The 20706-nt window shown below is 45.2% G+C and overlaps 1 protein-coding gene across 1 annotated transcript in view; it reads right to left on the bottom strand.

Moving 5' to 3' along the window:
* Nucleotides 1–5301: 5301 nt before the first annotated feature.
* Nucleotides 5302–20706, bottom strand: part of Smap2 (small ArfGAP2) — a 49276-nt gene continuing 33871 nt past the window's right edge. Inside the window, exons 3-10 of the mRNA XM_051188691.1 lie at nt 20340–20425; nt 19299–19377; nt 14840–14926; nt 12944–13025; nt 11959–12065; nt 10381–10546; nt 9507–9823; nt 5302–6557 (exon numbers count right to left, since the gene is read on the bottom strand). Coding sequence (XP_051044648.1) covers nt 6432–6557; nt 9507–9823; nt 10381–10546; nt 11959–12065; nt 12944–13025; nt 14840–14926; nt 19299–19377; nt 20340–20425 — 1050 coding nt within the window. The 3' untranslated portion in view covers nt 5302–6431. The remainder of the gene's footprint in view (nt 6558–9506; nt 9824–10380; nt 10547–11958; nt 12066–12943; nt 13026–14839; nt 14927–19298; nt 19378–20339; nt 20426–20706) is intronic.

A 20706-nucleotide genomic window follows, 5' to 3' on the forward strand; every position in this document is an offset into this window, starting at 1 on the left:
CACTTGTTATTCTTGCAAAGGACACAGGTTCTATTCCTGGCACCCACATAGAGGCTCACCACCTCCTCATACACTAGGCAGACATTTGGTGCATAGATGTATATGCATTTTTAAAAAGCACTCATGCACACAAAATAATACAAATAAATCTAGTTTTTTTTGTTGTTGTTGTTGTTTTGAGACAGTGTTTTTTTCTGTATTACAGCTCTGGCTGTCCCAGAACTCACTTTGTAGACCAGGCTGGCCTCAAACTCACAGAGATCCTCCTGCTTCTGCCTCCCAAGTACAGAGATTAAAGGTGTGCACCACCATGCCCAGCTAATTTTTTTTTTAAAGTTTTATTTAATTATTTATTTATTAATTATACAGTGTTCTGCCTGCATGTGTCCCTGCAAGCCAGAAGAGAGCACCAGATCTCATTATAGATGGTTGTGAGCCACCATGTGTCTGCTGGGAATTGAACTCAGGACGTCTGGAAGAGCAGACAGTGCTCTTAACCTCTGAGCCATCTCTCCAGTCCTAAAATATTTTTAAACTGAAATTCCTACCCAAAATTAACTGAGCCCTTCAAAAAGTCAATGCACTAGGGCGAAAAGTTAGAGCCACTATTCCAAACTAAACAAACAAACAGGCATCATAACAAACTGTAGTTCATAAAGTCAAGAGTTGGGTCCTAGTTTAAAAGGAAAAGCAACCCTGTGCTGTGCAGTCACAGCACTCAGGAGGCTGAAGCAGGAGAACTTCAAGTTCAAGGCCAGCCTGGGCTTCATAGCAAGACCTGATCTCGAACAAACAGGTCCGAGAACAACATGAGATATTTTTGCAATAACTTGTAGCAACTGAGAACAGGCTGACCTTAGGTGGCATGAAATTACCTTTGGTTTGCACAGGATATCATTCTTAGGAGGCATACACTAAAATATCCAGGGGTACAACACACTTTCAAATGACAGGGTGAAAACATTAAGTTTGTGAGTACCCTTCATGTAGTTACATGTAACCATTCTCCAATAAGATAACTTCCATTCTCTCCAGTAATCTATTGCATGAATATAGCATGATTTAGTTATCCATTTTTCTGCTGATGGAGTTTAGATTGTTTACAGTTTGATATTATGAATAATGCTCTCCTGAACACTTTTATGCTTCTAACGGTCAAAGACAGGCATTTCTATTATACACATCTAGGGGCAGAATCGTTGCCTATTAGTGATCTTAATAGCTAATGCTAAAGCATTCTTCCAAGAAGTTGGATTAGTTTCCTTCCCCACTTGTTCTGGTTGCTCCACATTCTTTCTAACACTTGGAAATGTATTTTTTCTCTTAGTCATTCTGGTACATGTATGCACACATGCATGCATGTACACACAGACATGTGTATTTGAGACAGGGTCTCACTATGTAGTTTTGGTGTGTATTTAGAAAGGACTAGTTTTGAATTCAGATTTTTCCCTGCCTTTTCCTCTGTGTTTGGGTTATAAAGATTTGTGCCCTATTTAGAGATACCTTGCTGTGGCTTTTGTTTCTACTTCCCCAACTTCTAGTAAGGTTGAACATTCCTTCATTCCTTTGTATGGATATGCTAGTAGTTTGGTTCCCTTAAAGTGCCTATCCTGTGTGTGTGGTGTCTATGTCTGTCTGTGGTGTGTGTGTGTGTGTGTGTGTGTGTGTGTGTGTTTCTTTCCTTTCTGGCACTGGGGATGGAACCACCCAGGGTCTCATGCATACTAAGTAAACACTCTGTAACTAAGCTATATCCCCACCCCTCTGGCCTTGAACTCACTCTGCAGCTCAAACAGGCCCTGAGCATGCAATCCTCCTGCTTCAACTTCTGGAGTAGCTGCAATTAAAGGCCTATGCCACCAGACTTATCTTTTTCCTGTTTGGCATGATTTCTTCACATATTCAGTATTCTTATTACATGTTTGGAGCATCTTTTCCTGTGTTGTGGCAAGTCATTCATTCATTCATACATACACACACATACATATATAAACACACATAATACACACACACATATATATATATATCTTCATTGTTTATTGGGAGAAAATACTCCTTAACAAGCCTGGAGGAAGGTAGCTAAGTAACCAGCAAAGCTGAGAAACTTGGAAATTTAGCAGCCTACCACTGTTGAGGTCCGGCTTCTTCATGTCAAGGACACCAGGGTCCTCCTCCTTCTTCAGGAAATTTTAAAGTTATAACTAAAGAAGCAAAGCAAAAATATTCTTTTTTTCCCCCCCTTTGAGACGGGGTCTCAGTGTATAACATTGGCTGTCCTGGAACTTGTACTGTAGACCAGGCTGGCAGAAATCTACCTCCCTCTGCCTTCTGAGTGCTGGGATTAAAGGCATGCACCACCACTGCCCAGCACAAAAATAATATTCTGACCTTGTTTGTTCCTGAGAGTGAGGCAGACAGTTATTTTGCTTTTTCTTCATTGGTTTGGAAGTCATACTCTATTTCTTACAAGCAACACTTGAAATCCACATGTACATTTAACTTAGCACAGCCTGCTTCTCTACTTTTAAGCTTATTTCAGTTTAGTCTTCAGCCCACATTAGTACATTTCCAGCCGTACCATCCCTATGAAGAAGCTGGTATATGCGTCAGATGCTGAATCCCACAGTCCCTTCCCTGCCCACTTGGCATCTGTGACCTCTCCACTGGTCCCTAGGGTGCCCTGGTTTCCCAGGATGCTCTGATTGCATCTGTGACCTCTCCACTGGTCCCTGGGGTGCCCTGGTTTCCCAGGATGCTCTGATTGCATCTGTGACCTCTCCACTGGTCCCTGGGGTGCCCTGGTTTCCCAGGATGCTCTGATTGCATCTGTGACCTCTCCACTGGTCCCTAGGGTGCCCTGGTTTCCCAGGATGCTCTGATTCTACATCTTCATCCTCACCCCATCTTCTCTTTTTGGGCACTTCCTCTTCAAGCCCTACTCAGAATGAATTGTTCCCCCAAGGTTCTTTTCCTAGCCCACACTTCTCCTTTCACTAATTCACTGTTTCTGATTCCATCCACTCCTTCCATGGGGCTAACTCTCAAGTTACTTATTTCCAGGCAACCTCTTTGAACCTCAGACTCGAACCCAATTTCCAGCTGTCAGACTTGACAGGCAGCCTAAATGCAGCATGCTTGTCTGCTTCTTCCATTAATTCTTGGCACGCCCTAGAAACTCAGAATGCTGACCTCCCACCTCTACCTCCTGGTGTATTTTTCTGGTTGCTTTTTCCAAGTGGTAGTTCATGGACATTAGATATTTTAGAAAAAATAGATTCTATAGTAAAGTTAGACTGCTAAGTGCTGGAAAGCTATGGAAAACTGTTTCCACAGGAGACACTCCATGGCTATTAGATTCTAGGTACACGAGGTGTAGTCTAGATACACACGAAGTGTGAAATCTTTCCCAAGATTATTTTAGGATTTCTACAGGGCACTGGATAGCCTTGAACCAGTCCATTCTTCCCTAAACCATGCCAGTGCCCTGGCATTGGCTCATCTTGCCTCCTTAGACATGTTATCCACAGTGGAACAAAAATAAGTTATTTAGAACTCAAATGAAAAAAAAAAAGACAACTATTGTTCATTTTGGGGGGGGGGGGTAAGGCTGCTTCCTGTGTGGCTTGAGAAGCATTCTGTGACCTGGCCAGCTCCACCTGTCTCGTCTCACACCACAGACCTACTTATACTGTAGGAATCTCTACCTACTCTCTTCTCTCCAAATACTTTGTTCACATGGTGCCATCTGGAATGTTCCTTCCCTTTCCTCTCCTCACTGGATAACTGCTACCTCTCTAAGATTTAGCTTGGATGCTACTATTCTCCAACCCTAGCTCATAATCCATCATCAGCAATGATTAAACATATTGTGCAAAGCTTAAGATCAGGAATTTATTCTTTTTCTTTGTTTTATAAGACAAGGTTTCTGTGTAGCTTCAGCTGTCCTGGAACTCACTTTGTAGACCAGTCTGGCCTCAAACTCGGAGCTCTGCCTGCCTCTGCCTCCCAAATGCTGGGATTAAAGGCATGCACCACCACTGCCTGGCTAGTTTATTTTTTTCTTAAATCCTAAAACCTAGTGGGTCCCAGGGTTTAGCCCTCTTCTCTTGATTTGACCTCCAAGATAATCCATCTGTACTGATACCTCCCAACTCACGTCTCCAGCCAGCTCATTTTCAGGGCTCACATTTGCTTTACTCTTCTCTAGAGCTCCACCACACTGGTAGCTTATTCAGGTCTATTAGAATATAACCTCCTCCGACACATTCCATCCAAATCCCCATGCTCAGCGAGGTTGATCTGATTGTCCATCTTTCCTACTGAATTACCCCCACACAACCAGAGCAGCTCCTTACTGTGCTGTCTCTAGTGCTTCAGACAGTGTCTGGCACAATGTTTACAAATTAAATACGTGCTGGATGAATTAATGTCTTACACGTCTGACACATAATTCTAACTGACATTTGAATGCTTGCCAACTGCCCTGTATTGTGTTAAATGCACCACAGGAATTACTTTGTCTCAAGGCTACAATTAGCTCCATTTTATACTGAGACCCTTAGGGATAGTAGTTTGTTGGAATTCCGGTTAAAAAGGACATGGATAGCAGTGGCTCACTGTGCACGGACCGTGCTACTCTCCCACTTACATGGGTAACACTCAACCATGTGCTCAAATGGAAGGGTGGTGAAGGTCGGAGATGGGGAGGGAAGGGAGTCAAGTAGAGGACATGCACTGCTGACCCAATGTTGTCCTTTGCATTTTGCCCTCCCCACCCTAGCCAAGCAGAGCACCATCCTTATTTCATGATGGAGAAGTCAAGTTCCTCCTAGCTTTCACTGCTTAGAGGCTGGGTCACCTTTAACCAGGCAACCAAATGGAGCTACTGCTCCCTTGCCAGGGAGGAGTTTCATCTACATGTTTACTCATCTGGGTACAGGGAAAGAACAAAATGCTCACAGATCAGTCTTGGAGTCTACTGTGGGCTCTGTCAAGGAAGGGTTGATGCCTGGTAACTGCATTCCTTGTCTAGGTCTCAGCTTTTCCACCTTAGGGCTACACACTCCAGAGTCTGACGTTTCACAACCCTTACAGTGCAGAGCCCCAGACCCTTCTGCTCACTGCTCCGGATACCACTGGAGGAAGGTCTCCTTTCTATCTTCTGGCCTGGCCTGGCCCTTGGCAAACCAAGAAAAGAATTCTTTAAAATGCAAGTGAAGGTGAAGATGCCCTTGGAAAGCAAAACTCCTGTGTGTGTGTCTTACTGTCTTCCAAGAGTGACACAGTGACAGCCGAGCAAAAGGTCCTTCCCTGCAATATTTATTAAGGAATTTACACATACACAGGAGAAAGGCAACCAGGCGCTGTGGTTCCCACACATGAGATCTTTGAAGCAAAGTTTTCTTGTTTGAGTTTTCAAGTGGGGTGAACAATGGCCGAGAGAAAGCTGTCCAGGCTCTCTGCCTCTTACACCTGGAAAAGGCGGGCAGACAGCACTCAGACACGAGGGTATCACAGATGGTGGATGGGAAAAGGGAAAGCAGGAGGGAGCTATCAATGAGATGGCAAGTTTTAAACAGTTTTAGGCTGTTGAGAAATTAATTCCTCTCTGTTGTAAACCTAGAACTATAAAAACAAAACACCCACAGCAGATGGGGAAGTGGCAGGTGGGCTCGACACCCCCCCCCCACACACACCCACACACACACACACACAAGCCGTGCACACATTAAGCTCTGCATTTCCTCATAGGGGCTGGTCTTTCAGCCACAGGGCCAGATCCTGCCCTAGGGCAGGCAAGGGGTGTGTGGGACCTTCATGGAATCTTTGGTGCTAATAAAGGCTGACTGAGCAGCGAGTCCTGAAGCTCTCAAGACGGAGTGATACTGTTGCTCATCCTCATAGGAAGGGGCTTGCCTCACTCCAGGACCAACTTGACCCAAGACCCGAGGAGTATCTGGCTGCAGAACTTCCTTCGTTCCCACAAAGCTGGGAACAATGCCTCCCTCTTCAAGCAAAACTGCCAACATTTAGAAACAGCTTAAAACAAATAAAGGACTGCCCCACGTTCCCCCTGCCAAGCACTCAGACTCTACAGACTTTCCTGGGGGCCTGAGAGGAGGCTCAACCTCAAGGCAAGGTACTGAGCAGTTCATGTACCCTCTTCTGCCGATAATTTCTAAGGTGCTGGTGCCGGGAGAGGGTGGGGAGGAAATCAGGACAGTCGGGATGTGACCAACACAAAGCAACAGAGAGGTCTGTGAGTTGGGAAAGGGGCTGGATTGGGCATGATGCCAAATCCCAGATGACTTATGTGCAACTTCTAAATCAAACAGAGAGAGCTAGGATAAAGAGGAGGAGATGGCTGGGAAAGAAGAGAAAAGGGAAAGCAAGGGCTGAAGAGTGGCAGCCATACAGGCGCTTTGCTTTTATTTCCACATCTGAGGACTTAGCGTCTGATTGGCTGCCTGGCCATTTCCACTGCCCATTGACTGTCCATAGTTCATCATGCCGTTGGCGCCGTAGAAGTTCATCCCAGCCATCTGCTGGGTCATCTGAAAAGGACAGAGATTTCTGGATCAGGCCTTGGCCACTTAGCCAGTTCGTGCACAGAGCAGGGGAGGGGTCCTGTCTGTGGGAGGGGAAGGCGTCCTGATCTAGTCACCAGAAGACCTCCAGTGAGCTTCTCTTCTTTCCAGGCCCTCTCCTCATCTCCTCACTTGGGGCCCACTGTCAGCTGGCCACAGCCTGCTCTGCAGTCTTAAGAACAGGCCCCTGCTGCAGTGCTCCACCTCACCCCCAGCAGAGGGCACTAATGCAGGTATGAGACAGGGTCTTACTGTGTAGCCTGACTGGCCTGGACCTCACTGTGCAGATCAGACAGGCCTCAGACTCGCAGTGGTTGTCCAGTAGGGACTTCTTTGTAATTAGATAAAAGACAGACTGAAATTTGCTAGATAAACTCTTTTTCTTCCATCAGCTTTTCCCAAAAAATCTCAGTTTTCCTTAAAATTGAAAATTAGGGAAAACTGGAAGAACAATGTAACAAAATCCATGTTTTGTCTTTAAATCCACAAGTTGTTACAATTTTAGCCTCATCTTCTTCTGTGTACACATACATACAGGTATAGGCATACAAAACTTTTAAGGTAATTTTGATGTGCAGGTATCACACCACTGCACCCCCTGCCCTGGAGGTGAGGGAGCATCCCACCAGGACAGGACAAACACTTTCCCAGAACCATGCGCCAGTCCACCCAAGAAATGTCACGCTGCTACCACTGTCCATACTGCCTCACTGCCGCAACTCTTTCCTCTCTAGCCTGGGTGTTTATTTCTGTTTAATGTGTAACTGACAACTTCGTGTGTGGGGTGATGTGCAGAGGTGGCCTCAGCCCAGAAAATTTTCTTGTTCTTTGGTGCACTCCTTTAATCCCAGCACTTGGGAGGCAGAGGCAGGCGGATCTCTGAGTTTGAGGTCAGCCTGGTTTACAGATCGAGTTCTAGGACAACCAAGGCTACACAGAGAAACCCTGTCTCGAGAAACAAACACACAAACAATACAGGGATCCTCCTTTTATATTATACTCTTATTTCCAGAGGTGTTAGTTTGTTTTTTTTTTTTTACAGTTTTAATATATCAACCCTGTCCTGTGATCTTATTTTATTCTTTAGTTATCTACAAACACATATGCTACCCATTCTTTGCCTGCTTCTATATTACTTTCTATGATTCTTTTTTTTAAATCGATCTATTTATTTTTATTTTATGTATGTTTTGTTTGTGTGTTTGAATGCGTACCATGAGTGTGCCTGGTGCCTATGGAGGCCAGAGGAGGGCACCTGTTCCCTTAAACTGGAGTTACAGACAGTTGGGAGCTGCTAAGTGGGTCCTGTGGGGAGCAGCCAGTGCTCTCAGCTGCTGAGCCATCTCTCCCACGCACTCCGGTTTTTACACCTTTGTTTTGTTTTTAGTTTGTGTCTGTGCGCCTATGGGGGAGTATGCACATGGACACTACCCCTTTTTTTATATCTAGTTTCCTTCTCCCACTTATTTCACGCCTTTTGCTATCAAATATATTTTTTAGCTGAATCCATTCACCTCATTGTAGTCTTTCTTTCCGAGATTATTTTGTCTTTTCCTTCAATTTGCCCCGAATACAGTGAACTTCCATTTTATAATTTACAGTTTTCACAGTTCTCCTGACTCATCCTCCTGAATTCTGGGATTTCAGGTGCTGGCTGCCATTCCTGGCTTCAAGCAGTTTTTCTTATTTGCAAATGTTTGTTTAAGGGGCCTTCATTCAGGTTGGTATTCTTTTTTTTTTTTTTTTTTTTTTTTTTTTTTTTGTTTGTTTGTTTGTTTTTTCCTGCTTTATGATTGGGGGTGGGTTCATTATAGGCAATTCTTTGACTTTTAAAAATGAGTTCTTTGGGTGTGGTTCATGTAACCTGTTTCGATCATATTTACCCCTCACCCTAACACTTCCCCATTTCACCCAACTTCCTCACTCTCTCAGCTGTGTGTGTCTTTCTTCTTCTTTTTAATCCCTCAAGAACAATTTGTTAACCAAATATTCTCAGATATGGCCTTCTACTGGAGCGGTCAGTTTACCAGGGCAACACTCTTAGGGAAAGCTCTCTCCTCCCCCCAGTTCCGTGCCCTAGCTCCACGGCTCAGGGTGGGATCATGTGCTCTGACTTTTGTTTTCTACTTTCACCAGCTACCACGTTCTGCTTACTTCCTAGCACTTCATTCTTCTGAGGCAGTGATCATGCAAACAGATATGAGGTTCGGGGACATTACTAGACAGGAGTTCCAGAGCGCCCTCTCCTGTTAGTGGAATGATTGCATAGATGAATGGATGGTGTGTCTTCTGATTTGTAAGTCTGTGTTCCATCCCTCACTTCTTTCTTTCCCATCACCCAGTTTTTCAGACTTTCGCCTTCCTATGTCATGGTCTCCTCCCCACACAGTATCTTTCCAAGTTACCAACCAGAGGTCTGTGTGTTTCACTCCCATGTCTGTGAGGTTCCAGGTGCCCAGAGCTCTACTCTGCCATGCCTTCTGCCTGTTTTCAGTATGCCTCTACCAGGACGGGCCTTTCTCCTTCTGGTTTCATCACCTCTAGGCCTCTGCTCCCTCTCCTCTTTTTGTGTAGCCTCCTCTCTGGCTTTGTGGGGATTCAGGCGCTCCTAACATTAATGTCACGTCATGTGTCATGTACTAGCACTTTTGCTCATGCCCCTTGCTTGTCTATAGAGGTTTGTTTGGTTTTCAGAAGGTGTGGGGAGACTCAGACAGTCTATGGGTCTTGTTCTCTAGGAGCTCAGGAACCCTCAAAAAGTCTGACTTCACCAGGCCTTCTAGGGAAATAAAACGAGGTGTATCTCTGGCATTAGTTTGTCCATGTGGAAAGGACTTGGGGGATGGAGGAGTGGCGCCAGGTGGGACAGTGAGGACGGCTCTCAGGTCCCATCCGGGGTACAGTGAGGCTGCTCACCTGAGTAAGGTTCCACTGTAGCTGCCGAGCTGGCTGAACCCCATACACAGTCTGGGGCACAGCCGCCATGCTCGCCATGTAGCCGGCCTGCTGAGTGGTCACCATCCCGTTCGGTACTCCCATCATGGAAGCCTGCATTCCCCCCATGTAGCCTGCAGGCATGGCCATGGGGGCAACCATTCCAGAGGCTCCTGGCTGAGCTACCATGCCTACTGGCGGGGGCATCATACCCCCCATGATACTGTTAGGTGGTGTAACCCCAGGGAAACTGGGGTAAGCTGTGGGATATGCCATCTGAGCAGGAGCCATGAACATTGCTGCCAAGAAAGCACACATAAGGGTCTGTTAAAGAGTAAAAGACAGAGTTAGCCCGAACCCTCTGCAGCTATCCCTCTCCTGGGAGTTCTCCGATTACTCACCTTGGAACCCTGTTATCTACCCACAGTGAAGCAGCAGGGTGGGCTCTCTACAAGTCTCTCTGAGGTTACACTGGGCCTTGCTCTCATCACCCAGGGCCCCGTCCCTGCTGTAGTCCCTCTCCATTACTCCTCCTTCCAGTTTCTTATCACATGTGTCAATAAAACCTTCCCCTCTCGTGAGCCCCTTTCCAGTTTCTCAGACTCTAGCCTCAATTACTCTCATATGTGGATTCTAGCACATAATTTTTGCACGTTTACTTATGTGAGAGCAACATTAAACATGTGGTATATGCATTTCTAAGCCTGGGTTATCTCAATATAATTTTTCCCAGTTCTAGCCACTGTTTACGAATTTCATTTTCTTTATGGCTGAGTAAAATTCTAATATAGCATAAATTCTTACATGCTTGCTCTCAGTCTTCCCTGGAGCAGCTCTGTGACTTCACAGACTTTACCTTGGGCAGGCATTTGAGGCGTCTGGGACCCATACAGTGACAGGATGGAGTCCTTGGAGAGCTGTTTCTTGCCTGTTTCTTCTGATTTGCTCCCTGGCTCAGGAAACAGGTTCAGGTTCTCAGGGACAGAACCAGCACTCCCTGCAGTAGGCATGGAACCCACAGCCTAGGGCACAGAGGACAGTGGGACAATTGGTTGGCATGGAACCTATAGCTTTAGGGCAGAGGGCAGCAGGACAATCAGAACGGTTGCCTGTGTAAGGATCCTAGCAGTTTCTGATACTTCTATCATCTCTGATTACAATTAAGGGCTCATGTATAGTTGAAACAGCTCACACCTACAATCCCAGAATTCAGGAGGCTCAGGCAGAAGGCTAGATGGAAATCTGAGGCTACCTGGGCTACACAGTGAATTCTAGGTCGGCCTGGACAATGTTGTTAAAGTGTGAGACAATGGGGGATAGAGGAGTAGAGAAAGAAAGAAAAGGATGTATGGCGTATGTTAAGTCAGCAACTTCCTGAAAATTTCATCACAAAAACACTTGACAAACCCTGTAAGTTTGTTCTCCAATAAAGCAATAAGACTGGATAATAACTAAATAAAAACAACCCCAAAATGATGCAGCACAGAGAGCTAAGTTTGGTTCAGTATACAGGCTGGGACAGCTCAGTGCCAAAGTGTTTGCCTAGGATGTATAAGGTCCTGGGTTCAATTCCCAGCCTTTCTCTCTTACACATACCAAAATCCCAGAGTAGCTATTCACATAATACAACCAGAAGAAACTTCCACAACTAAGTGTTCTCATCAGCAAAATACACATTTTAGAGAATTCCTGGGAGACATGAAAGTAAGCAAAATATACAAAGTGACACTGTGGTAGTTTGAATGTAACTGGTCCCCACAAGCATGAGGAGGTGTGGCTTTGTTGGAGTAGGTATTGGAGTATGCCTTGTTGGAGGAAGTGTGTCACTGTGGAGGTGGGCTTTGAGGTCTCATATAGGCTCAAGCCATGCCCAGTGTCTCAGTTCACTTCCTGTTGCCTGTGCAAGATGTACAACTCTTATCTTCTTCAGCACTTGTCTGCCTGCATGCTGCCATGTCTCACCATGATGATAATGGACTAAACCTCTAAACTGTAAGCCACCCCAATTAAATGTTTTTTCCTTTATAAGGGTCATGGTGAGTCTTCACAGCAATGGAAACCCTAACTAAGACAGACACAGACACCAGTTCTGGGGTACAGTAGCAAGTACTCCACAAATAAGAACTGCTGAAGTTCAAGTCTCTCATTTGCACAATACCCTGGCAGGGGTTCAGACTGAGGGGCTCATCTCAAGAATCAGCCTTTAAATAACTGACATCCCTGTGCCACAGACCCATTCAACGAGTCACTCTCTGGGGGCAAAAGACAAAACAGTATGAAACAGCAATCGTGGACTAGGATAAGATAACACAATTCCAAAGAGAAAATGAGAAACAGAAGTTCAGCACTACCAAGGAAGCATGAGTCAACTCCATAGTCAAGCTACCAACTTTCCTAGAATGTTCTTTAACCCCGAGAATTGCAGAAGACTCACCTTTCTGGAAACTGAAGAAGGGGATGGAACAGAGGCCAAGAGATCTAGATCCTTTTCTAGGGTGTTGCTGGTCTTACTGTTTGCAATTGAGCAGGCCACAGGGGCATCTAGGAGGAAAGGCAGAATTAAATACAGCACAGCTATGGAGACATGTCCTCTATGTGAGACAACAAATGGACACAGCAAGGCCACAGGTTTTGGCCCAGGGAGCCTGCATAGGGTTTTCAAAAGAGGCCTCATCCCACATTCCCACAAGTGCTCTGGAGTAGGCTATAGCCAGTCAGAGGGCAGCAGAAACTCAGAAGACCTCAGTGCCACAGCTGAGCGGCTGGCTTCCTCCTGGTTACTAGAAGGACAAAGTGTGTAGGACTCACTTTGAGAGAGAAATGAGGTATGGAAATTGGAGCCATGGTAGTTGTGACCTGAATTAGCGGCAAAGACCCGGAGGTACAAGGTCTGTGAGAGAGAACACATTTTCTCCTTGAAAATGGCAAAATCAGGGCTGCACAAAGAAAACGGCTTGCAGGGTAGCAGGCCATCTCAGAAAATGGCCGCACAGGACTAGTGGCTAGCGGGGGGAGTTCAGGAAAGTGGCAAAGGTGTTGATGTGAAATTGCCACCATTTACTAAGGGCTTGGCGGAAGCAGGAGAGGGACCAGCAGCCTCAGAGGTAGAGACTGACCCGCCACACCACACGGTTATGAAAGTAACATTCAAGGTTAAGTAAACTACCCACGATCCCAGACAGTAGGTCATACTTCAGGGCCAGAGGCCCTGCTCTCAGACACTGCACTGAGATGCTGCTCTGGAAAAGGCTGAGCAAACACTCTCTTAGAGTAACTGTTCAGAATTAAACAGGAAGAGCATCTGAGGACAGTCTTAGTGAAGCAGGCACAAACATAAGCCCTGACTCCCAGTCTGCCTGCAGTGGCTGAGAATTCACCGAATCTGCAAGGACACAGGAGTTGAAAGGTCTAATTCTTACCAAGGCCCAACAAGTCCATGACAGGGGCTGCGGATTTCGGGGAGCTTTTCCGAGGTAGCTGTGCGTCTTCTTTTTTCTGTGGCTAAGGTGAAAACAATGTTATAAAAAAGAGCAAGCAGTTGTTTTTGACTACACCCCCATCACTGTAAAGCCACAGGTATTCTTGTGGTATGGCTGTTTGTCAAAGACAGTTACCAAAGAAACAAGACTCAGGAAGTGCCAGAAAGCATAAGTGCATGAACTGTCCACAAAGTGACAGTGTGTGGAAACAGTCCATCCTGTGAGCAGGCACCAACAAAAACTGGTTTTGGTTGGGGAGGGGGGAACACACACACACACACACACACACACACACACACACACACACACACACACACACGACAACACCCTGAAGGGACTACACAGCAGATAGAGCAGACAAAGCCAAATCTGACAGCCTGAACTCAGTTCCCAGGACTCTCGGGGCACAAGGTGACAGCAGATTCCCACAAGTCACATTCTGACTTCCACGTGTGTGTGTCACAGTACATGAATCCCACAAATAAACAAATAAATTGGTTTTTGTTGTCCTTTTGTTTTTGAGACTGGGTTTCTCTGTGTAGCCCTGGCTGTCCTGGAACTGAACATGTAGACCAGGCTGGCCTTGAATTCATAGAGATCCACCTGCCTCTGCCCCCGAGTGCTGGGATGTGTGATACTATGTCTAGCCCAGTTTTACTTTTTAATTAAAGAAAAAGTCAGGTGGCACAGCCTTTAATCCCAGCACTCAAGAGGCAGAGGCAGGCAGGTCTCTGAGTTTGAAGCCAGCCTGAGTGAGTTACAGGTCAGGCTCCAAAACAATACAGAGAAACCCTGTCTCAGGGGGGGAAAAAAAAAAAAAAAAAAAAAGGAAGGAAGGAAAAGTCAAGAACCAACATATTTCTCATTTTGTTTAGAAGCCCTTTTACTCTATACTAAAGGAGATCACTTTAAAGAGTCCCAGTCTTCTCTACCATTATCACATGGACATGGACAGAGTCTACAGACGCGCTTCACAATGACGCAAAGAACCTCTCCTTAAGTAATAGTAAAAGTAGCATTAAAAAAAAAAACAAAGTCTGGAGGGATGGCTCAGTGGTGAAGAGCACAGGCTGCTCCTGAAGAGGACCTGGATTTAGTTTCCTGCAACCCACATGGTGACTCTAGTTCCGGAGGACACAGTGACTTCTTCTGGTCTACTCGGGCATCAGACACACATGTGGCACACATATTTACATGCAGGTAAACATTCACATATATAAGATAAAAACAAATAAGCCTTTAAAAATAAAAACTAATTGACCATCTTTTCTCAGAGGATCTGCTCACAGCCACAGTGCCCTCTGGGGAAGAAGTGGGTATGACCTTACTCCTGGGCTGCTTCACACTGCAGCAGGGAGAGGAGATCAGAGGTCTGCCAAAACTAACACAGAGGGAACATCTGCTTATAAGGCATCACATTGCCATTGTACATTGGCAGAGGATATGCACCTTGCTCAAAAGGGAAAGATACAGTTCCCAAGCTTCCATCTAGCCTACTCTCAGAGAGAAGAGCTATAAGCTAGACGCAGTGTGGCACACCACTAATCTTAGCATGTGGGAAGCAGGTCTCTGTGAGTTCAAGGCTAGCCTGGCTATACAGTGAGACCTCTCCAAAAAGGGAGTTGGGAGAAGAAAGCTGGGGTGTTGGGGGGGGAGGGAGGCAGACTACAGAGCATATTAGACAGCACCAGGGACAGGGCAAGCAGCAGGTTGGTCTGTACTACATGTGGGCCTTTAGTCCCAGTAAAACAGTACAATATGGTTTCAACCCACTCACCCTCCTCCTCCATATATGTGAACACGAGACCACCCACATGATGAGAGGTTCCCACTTACCATTTTTACTTTCTCAAAAACAACAGGCTCCATCTTTTTCTCTGGAACAGGTTCACTCCCTCGTTTCCACTTATCATCCTTCTCTTTCTAAAGTGATTTAACAGACAGGGATGTCTTAGCATTAGTACAATCCAAATGCAAACAGGACATCAGAGCTCCCTAAGATTCTGATGCAGCAATTCATCCAACCTGGTATGAGGAATGAGCACTGACCTCCTCTGCCTGATTTACTCATCACCTTGAAATTTGTAACACAGGCTATCTATAGAGGTTTAAAAGATGCCACCCATTTGTGCCCTTTTAGAATCTCCTCTGTGTTATAAACAACTACATGAAGTCAAAGGAATATAGAAAGTAAGTACTAAAGACAGGCATGGTGGTGAATGCCTGTAGTCCCATCATTTGGAAGACTGCGGCAGGAGGGTTTTGCATTTGAGACGAGTCTAGGCTATACAACAAAGACCCTCAAAACAACAATCCTGAAACAGGAATAGCTCCGGCCGGGCGGTGGATCTCTACAAGGCTAGCCTGGTCTACAGAGCTAGTTCTAGGACAGGCTCCAAAGCTACAGAGAAACCTGTCTTGAAAAACCCAAACCAAACCAACCAACAAACAAAAAACCAAAACCAAAGAAGTTCAAAGGTAGCTTTGGCTACATATCAAGTTTGGTTTATTTGAGACCTGGAAGAAGGAAGAGAGGGAGGGAGGAAATGATGGAAGGAAGGAAGGAGGGAAGGAGAGAAGGAAGGAAAGAGGGAAGGAGGGAAGGAAGGCAGGTAGGAAAGAGGGAAGGAGGGAAGGAAGGAAAGAAGGAAGGAGGGAAGGAGGGAAGGAAGGAAAGAAGGAAGGAGGGAAGGAGGGAAGGAAGGAAAGAAGGAAGGAGGGAAGGGAGGAAGGAAGGAAGGAAGGAAGGAAAGAAGGAAAGAAGGAAGGAAGGAAGGAAGGAAGGAAGGAAGGAAGGAAGGAAGGAAGGAGACCAGGCATAGTAGCTGACACCTGTAATCCTAGCAATTATGAGACAGGGGCAGGAAACTCAACCTGAGTTTGAGGCCACCCTGAGCCACGATGAGACCTTGTCTCAAATAACTTTCATATTTCCTGTAAAATAATTTTATCGTTAATAGTATTTTGTCTTTCTGGGTATTGTGTGGCACTGGAATTCAGAACACTATTCCTTTCTGTCTCTGTTTTTGGAAATGTTAGTCCAGGTTGGCCTCAAACTCACTATAGCCAAGGTTGACCTTAAACTCCTGATCCTTCTGCATTTATAGCCAAAGTGCTGGGATTACAGACAGGCCCAGCAGAACACTATTTACAAACTGAAGTTGAAAATGGTTTGTCTATTTTTAAAATGAACTTTTGATGGGAGTAGTATGCACACTTTTAATCCCAGCTCTAAGGAAGCAAACATGGATCTCTATGAGCTTGAGGTTAGCCTAGTCTACACAGTAAATTCAGGCTAGTCAGAGCTATATAGTGAGTTTTTTTTTTTTTTTTTTTTTGCTTTGTTTTTATTGTTGTTATTTCCCTTTTTCAGACTATCTATGTAGTTCATGTTGGCCTCAAACTTGCGGCAATCCTCCTGCTTCAGTCTCTACAGGCTGGTGTTACAGGTATGTGTCATCATCCTGGCTGCTGAAAATACTCTTCTTCTTTATGGTGCTAGAGACTATAGTAACTACTAATTCTTGGTATAACAAGAATGTAAAAGCATCTAAGCACACTGAATAAGGAAATGACTGCTTCAGTTCAAAGGAAGCATTTCCTTTCCAGATGCAAACACTTGTTTTGTGGGGGTGGCGATACAGCAATACCAAGATGAGCGCTAAGTGTCTTCCTGCCATGTCCTCAACCCCACCATCTTCTGGATCACTCTATGTATTCCCTCATTTAGTTTACACTTAGTACAGTGAACACAGCTTTTATTTTCTATAACTAAAAGAAACTGTATATGTTTGGGTTCAAACTCTTTCTAAAAGATTTACTTTATTTTAAAATTGTGTGTAATGTGTGTGTGGAGAGAGGTATGCTGTACACAGGAGTGCAGAGCACAGGAACTGGAGTTACAGGCAGTTGTGAGCTGAGTGCAGTGGACTGGGGACTGAGCTCTCATCCTCTGCTATAGAGTAAATGTTGCTGACTGCTCTAGCCCTGTCAAATCCTTTTGGATGATGCTCTCTGGGTGTAACTCTACAAGGAGTTAATTCTTTCTTGGAACCGTTAACTGATAACCTTATTTTTTCAGATGACTGTGAGGAGTCCTTCGTATTAAGCTGGGAAAGAGTTCCTCTTCCCTGACTACCTGCACTACCTTGCATTTACCTGCCTGTCCAGACTCACCAGCTAATGCCCTTCTCCTATGCTGCCAAACGTCCATCTACAGCTGGCTCCAATTAGCTTAACTTTTAACTATCTGGGACAGCTTTTACATGAAATGGTTTAGGGAGCCCCATGAGAGCATAGTAACTTCACTGACTATTATATCATCCATTAGAATAAACAGCAAAAGGATAGGGTATGTAGCTCAGTGGTAGAGTGATTCAAGCTCTAGCAATGCAATAAAGAAAGTGAGCAGTTGAATAAAAACTAGAAGACAGACAGATGATGGGTGGACGTGACCTGTGCTAGGACTACAGAATTTCATACTTCCTATAATTCCATGGCTGGGAAGAAAACATCAATTATTCTAAAGGATCTCGGCAAAGCTGACTGAAGCTCTAGAGTGGCATCTTTACTGCTTCTTCCTTAGTCATCATTAGTGGGCACACTCTCTAGAAACTACATTGCATTCCCTCCTGTGAGTTGTCATTGTCCCAGTTATACACATGGCAACTAGTACCCATCCCTCTCCTTCTGAAACTCTTCTAGGGACAAAGGAAGTGTCCCATTGGCAATGAGTGCAAAGCAGCGACCATCAGCACATCGCAGTGGTCAAACTGAGGAAACCCTGATGAGGTAACTAAACCTGCTTCTTTGGCTTCATTAATAAACAAAAAGTGTATGTGCACATTATTAATGTATACATACACATGCACGCAATATCATTTTGCTTGACCTATTACATCCAACATGTCCATCTCTAAAAAATAATCTGAGGCCAGCAGACAGCTCAGTGGATGGGGCCTTGCCTTGCGGACTCTCTCTCTGAGTCCACTCTCTGGGGCCCATGAGGTGGAAGGGGAAAAGGGACTCCAATAAGTTACCTCCACATGTAAACCACACACACACTAGATTAAATAAACAGCTTTTAAGGTAGGAATTTGGGATCAGATATAGAAGATTCCTATAATCCCAGGACTCAAGACAGTAGGGACAGGAGTTCTGAGGCCAGGCTGAGCGGCATAGTGAGACCTTGTCCCAAAAACTCAAAAAAGGAAGGTGGGAAGGAGGAAGGAAGGAAGAAGGAAAGGAAGGAGGGGAGAGGAAGGGGAAGAGGGAGGGAGGGAGGGAAGGGAGAGAGGGAAGGAGGAGAATGGAACTGGGAATCAGTAGCACTTCTCAATATAGAGCAGGGCAAAGAATCCACTGGTAACTGTCCTGCTTGCTCAAGAGTTAGGCTCAGAGGGTGTTCCATATCATGACCTTTCTCCTACTTTCACATTTTACTTTTGTTTGTTTATTTATTGTAGCCTTAGTTTGAGACAGGGTCTATATTTGTTCATTTACTGTAGCCTTAGTTTATTTATTTGAGACAAGGTCTGACTATACAGCCTTGGCTGGCATGGAATTGCTATGTAGACCAGGCTGGCCTCAAATCTGTAGTGATATATTATTTGTGACTTATTAAAGCTTGACTGAGGATTCAGAAAAGTCGAGTCAGCCACAAGCTACAGAGATCAAGCACTGGTGATATACACCTTTAATCCCAGCAGCCAGAAGCTAGGAGAAGGTGGTATATACCTTTAATCCTAGGACTCAGGATTAAGAGATAGCCGGATCTCTGTGAGTTCAAGACCACCCAGATCTACACAAGAGTGAATCAGTCTAAAAGAGAATTATAGCTCATACCTTTAATCACAGCATCAGAGGGGTGTAAAAGACAGGAGTGAGGGTGGAGTATGAGGCAGTCATTCTCCAGCCACACTGAGGAGAGGTTACAGTCTGAGGCTTGGTGAGCACTCGTGGAGACAGGATCAGCTCATTCAGCCTGAGGTAGAGGTAAGAAACTAGTGGCCAGCTGCTTTGCTTTTCTGATATTCAGCTTGAGGTTTGAGCCTCAGTATCAGTCTGTGGGTCATTTATTTATTCATGTTACACAAATTCACAGAGATTGCCTGTCTCAGCTGGGATTAAAAGTGTCACTGCCATGACAGGCTACTTTCACATTTATTAACTGACCCTTTGGGACACTTTGCTGCTTCACTGATATTCCGTTTATTATGTGAAAGTCTCAAATTCTTCCTGGCCTGATTAAAAAGTAAGCCACTAGAATAAACAAAATGAAAGATTTACAACCAACCCTAAGGGCATTGATGTCCAGACTTCGGTCCATATATTTCTTCTTCTCATATTTATCTCGAATAAATCCTTCAACAGCTCTGTAAACACTTATTAAGGACAAATCAAGAGTGACTGCAACGGTGGGAATGTGAAAGACCAATTTGTCCCCACAGCGATGCTCTCCTCTTTCCTTCCTGCCTGGTTTCCCCACAGGAATCTTACATGCAGCTTCCCTGACCAAAACCTTGAAATCATCCCTTCAAAGTTACTGCAGGTGGCCACCATTTTCTGGTGTCCCTTAGGACTGATGACAGTGGCAAGTGGGACAACCTTCACTGAGGGCGTGGCACCTGTGGCTGCTGTATTAACCTTCACTGAGGGCGTGGCATCTGTGGCTGCTGCAGGATGCAGGAAAAGCAGTAGGTGATCTGTTTTAAGGTGATCAACAGATGGCAAAGGCACCTAAAGGCCTCCCCGCAACAAGCTTAGGCCTAGCTGCCAGATTCTGACTGATGGGTCTCTGCTACCTAACAGGCTCCACCAACACCTACCAAAGTCAAACCCTAAAGAGGTAAAGTCCCCCTTGAGGAACACCACCTTCAAATGGGCTTGTTCAGCCCCTGCTGAGGGAATGGAGGAAGAACAATACTGGCAGCCTGGTCAAAAGTGATCAGTGCTTTCACACAAGCTAGTTTTAAGAAGCAGTAAAAAATGAGTGCCAGTTTTGCTAATTGCCAGGGTTCAACAGAGCACAGTAAACCATTCTTTTCATCAAACAATAGTTTCAGAGATTCAGAGACTATTGGAGCTGTCACTCTATGGAAGAATTCACAGTAAAGTTGCTGCAGCCCTAATTACTGTGCTTTCCCTGCATGAAACTACATGACAATTCCAACATCAGCACACACGTGCCTTTTCTATCTTGGGTGAAGGAGAAAGAAAAGCCAAAGTCTTTGACTAATCCACACAGAGATGCCCAGTCCTCTCACAGCCCTTGAAGGTCATCTGGCTCTTCCCCAACATCAAAACTGCACTCAGTTACCACTCCAGTAAAAGATACGGGTCTATCTGAGGCCGCCGAAAGGTCTCAGGAAGGTAGGCTTCGTAGAGTCGGTTTGCCTTCCCATTCCCCATCTCTTGCATGCACTGCAACGAAAGAGAAGAAGAGCAGATCAGACCAGAGTGCATTCGTCTCACCCAGTTCTGCCACTGTGCAGACGAAGAGCTGACTCCAGAGAGTGGCAGAACCACTGGGTTCTGGTTTCCCAACATTTTGTTGCTACAGCTTTTCCCTCTCCATAGGTTACTTCAATTTTTTTTTTCTTTCTGCGTATGGGTGTTTCTCTAGCATATACATCTGTGCACTGTGTGTGTCCAAGGAGGCCAGAAGAGAGTACCTGATCCCCTGGGACTAGAGTTACAGACAG

This window comes from Phodopus roborovskii, unplaced genomic scaffold (genome assembly GCF_943737965.1).
Source record: "Phodopus roborovskii unplaced genomic scaffold, PHOROB, whole genome shotgun sequence".
Lineage (NCBI taxonomy): Eukaryota > Metazoa > Chordata > Mammalia > Rodentia > Cricetidae > Phodopus > Phodopus roborovskii.